Raw genomic sequence first — 3,364 nt, 5'->3', positions numbered from 1 at the left:
ATTTTCATTAGTTTCAAGGAATTTTTTGATTTCCTGTTTAATTTCTTCTTGGACCCTTAATCCATTGTGATCTGAAAAAATCCATGGAATAATTCCAATTTTTTTTTAATTTGTTGAGACTTGATTTGTGATCTAATATGTGATCTATCCTGGAGAACGATCCAGTGCTGATCAGAATATGAATATTCTGAGGTTGTTGGATGGAATGTTCTGTAGATATCTGCCAAGTCCAATTGGTCTAGTAAGATCTTGTGTTTCTCTGCTGATTCTTTGCCTAGATGATCTGTCTAATATTGACAGTGGGGTGTTCAGGTCCCCTGCTATTATGGTATTAGTGTCTATTTCCTTCTTTAGGTCTAATAGAGTTTGCTTTATAAATCTGGCTGCTCCAAAATTGGGTGCATACATATTTATGATTGTTATGTCTTCTTGACGGATCAATCCTTTTATCATTATGTAGTGACCCTCATTATCTCTTTTTATGGTTTTTAGTTTAAAGTCTATTTTATCAGATATAAGAATAGCTACTCCAGCTCATTTTTCATTTCTGTCTGCATGATAAATCTTTTTCCATCCTTTCACTCTTAGTCTATGTGAGTCTTTAATAGGTGAGGTGGGTCTCTTGAAGGCAGCATATAGTTAGGTCCTCCTTTTTAATCCAGTCAGCCAGTCTGTGTCCTTTGATTGGGGAATTTAATCCTTTTACACTAAGAGTTGTTATTGAGAAGTGTTGATTTACTCCTAACATTTTATTGATTTTTGTTTGGATGTCTTAAGTGTCTTTTGTTCCTTTCTTTCTGATTTACTGTTTGTTTTCTGTACTTGTTGGTTCCGTGGGTTGTGGATAAACTTTTTTTTTGTTTTCTCTTCATTGTTGCCATTTTTATTTTACTAGTGGGTTTTGATTTTTCTTGATTTTTTATGGCAGTGGTAGTTATTTTTCATGTACCAAACCCAATACTCCCTTGAGAATTTCTTATAAGGGTGGTCATGTGGTAGTGAACTCCTGCAGTTTTTGTTTGTCTGAGAAATGTATGATTTGCCCTTCATTTCAGAAGGATAGTCTTGTGGGGTTGAGTATTCTTGACTGGCAATCTCTGTCTTTTAGTATTTTGAATATATCATTCCATTCCTTTCTGGCTTTTAGGGTTTGTGATGAAAAGTCTGATTGGGGTCCCCTTATAGGTGATTTTATGCTTCTGTCTTGCAGCTTTTAAGATTCTCTCTTTGTCTTTGAGTTTTGCCAATTTGACTATAACATGTCTTGGAGAAGACCTTTTTGGGTTGAATACGTTTCGAGATCTTTGAGCTCCTTGAATCTAAAGATCTGTGTCTTTTCCTATACCTGGGAAGCTTTCTGCCACTATTTTGTTCAATACGTTTTCAATGCAATCTCCTTTTTCCTCCCCTTCTGGAATACCCATGACTCGGATATTTGAGCGCTTAAGGTTGTCTGATATCTCTCTTAGATTTTCTTCAATGTTTTTAATTCTTTTCTTTTTTTGTCTGCCTGTGTTATTTTAAGCAGCCCATATTCAAGGTCAGAAGTTCTCTCTTCTGCTTCTGCAAGCGTGCTGGTTAAACTCTCTGCTGTGTTTTTTTATTGCATTGAATGCATTCTTCAGCTTGGCCAGCTCTGCTACATTCTTTTTCAGGGCATTGATTTCCTTGTACATTTCTTCTTTCAGGTCCTGTATACTTTTCCTTGTTTCATCATTTTGTCCAGCTGAGTTTTCTTGTATCTCACTTAGTTTCCTTAGAATTATCACTCGAAATTCCTTGTCAGACATTTCAAGGGCTTCTTGTTCTATAGGATCTAGAGCTTGAGAGTTATTACCCTTTGGTGGTGTACTTTCTTGATTTTTCATATTTCTGGTATCTTTCCTTTGATGTTTAGTCATTGTGGCAGGGGATTTCACAGTCCACTGGTTTGACACTATTGTCTGGCTAGGATGCTGCTGGGGCTGCCAATTTGGTATGGCTGCCTCAGTGTCTGCTTTGTTGTCCACTAGTGCCTTGAGTGCATGGTTGCCTTGGGTCTTGGGCCTCTCCAGGGAGGCGCCTCTCTGGTCAGCATGCACTGGGCTGGGCTGGGGATGGAGTCAGGCAACAGCAGCGAGGCCTACTTGCTGGGTCACACACTGGCATTGCAGGGCGTGTGGTCTCTACGTATCTTCTGCTTCTCTGGTTGGGCGCCTCTCTGATTGGTGCACACTTAGCCAGGTTGGTGATGGAGTAGGGTGGCGGCAGCGAGGCCTACCTGCTGGGTTATATGCTGGCACCACAGGGCTGGAATTATTTTTCTTATTGTTTATTATGGGACTTTTCACCCAAACAGAAGTGAAGCAACAAGATGTGATGAAATTGGTGGAAAATCAGTTCAAAGAGATTGTAGAATGAGGTATTTCTTACTGGAATAAGCTTTTCATTTATGACTTCTGTTTTTTTATTTTTGTTTTATTGGTTAGTAAAGAAAATGTATGTTGTGTGTGCATGTAGTCTTTTATTTTTGATGCCTTTAATTTGGGATCAGTTCTGGTACATTAATTGTGAGTGTGAGAGTGTATAATAATATTTTGTTATTTAAATTAATTTTTCATTTGGTTTTGAAGATCTCAGGTACTCAGATATTTGTCGCTGTCATGTAGAGCTGCCATCTTGACCCTGAAGTGGAAGAAATTGTCTGGATCTGATAATTAAAAGGCTGGAGTTGAGCTTCCCCCTCACTTTCTCTCACTGTTTCTGAACTACAACTGCTATACCTGTTGTAAAGAACTTTAAAGGGAAGAGAAGAGCAGAATAACTCATTCTTTCCTTTACTGTCTTCATTCAGTGCATATATTTTGAGTTAGGGGCAGTTTGAGTAGAGAAAAAGAGAAAGCAAGGAAAGAAGAAGAAAAAATTCTTAGTAAGCTCCTACTATGCTCGTTTCATGAACTGCCAAATTTAGTAAGTAGAAGAGAATTGGTATGCATTTGAGAGGATTGAAACTTTTATTTACTTATTTTCTAGCTTTTCTGAATTAATGCATTCTTGACATATAATTTATATTAAATATATTTGTGCTAAAAATTGTAACCAAATCATATTTTATTATTTTTTATTTTTTTTAATTGTAAAAAACACATAACAAAACTTACCATTGTGCTCATTTTTTAAGCTTACAGTTCAGCAGTATTAACTATATTCACCCTGTTTGTGCCACAGATCTCTAGAACTTCTTCATCTTGGAAAGCTGAGATTCTATATCCGTTAAACAACTCTCTATTTTCCCCTCCCCCAAGCCCCTAGAAAGCACAACTCTACTTTCTGTTTCTATGAGTTTGACTACTTAAGATACCTTATATAAGTGGAATCATACAGT

General features: G+C 37.1%; 1 protein-coding gene across 1 annotated transcript in view; it reads left to right on the top strand.

Moving 5' to 3' along the window:
• Positions 1–2,420, top strand: part of LOC103609412 (XK-related protein 9-like) — a 14,440-nt gene extending 12,020 nt beyond the window's left edge. Inside the window, 1 exon segment of the mRNA XM_008593738.1 lies at positions 2,291–2,420. Coding sequence (XP_008591960.1) covers positions 2,291–2,420 — 130 coding nt within the window.
• The last annotated feature ends 944 nt before the right edge of the window (positions 2,421–3,364 follow it).

The sequence above is a fragment of the Galeopterus variegatus genome, unplaced genomic scaffold (assembly GCF_000696425.1).
Source record: "Galeopterus variegatus unplaced genomic scaffold, G_variegatus-3.0.2 Scaffold9592, whole genome shotgun sequence".
Lineage (NCBI taxonomy): Eukaryota > Metazoa > Chordata > Mammalia > Dermoptera > Cynocephalidae > Galeopterus > Galeopterus variegatus.
The sequence above is the reverse complement of the archived record's forward strand: the minus strand, read 5'-3'. Positions and strand labels throughout refer to the sequence as shown.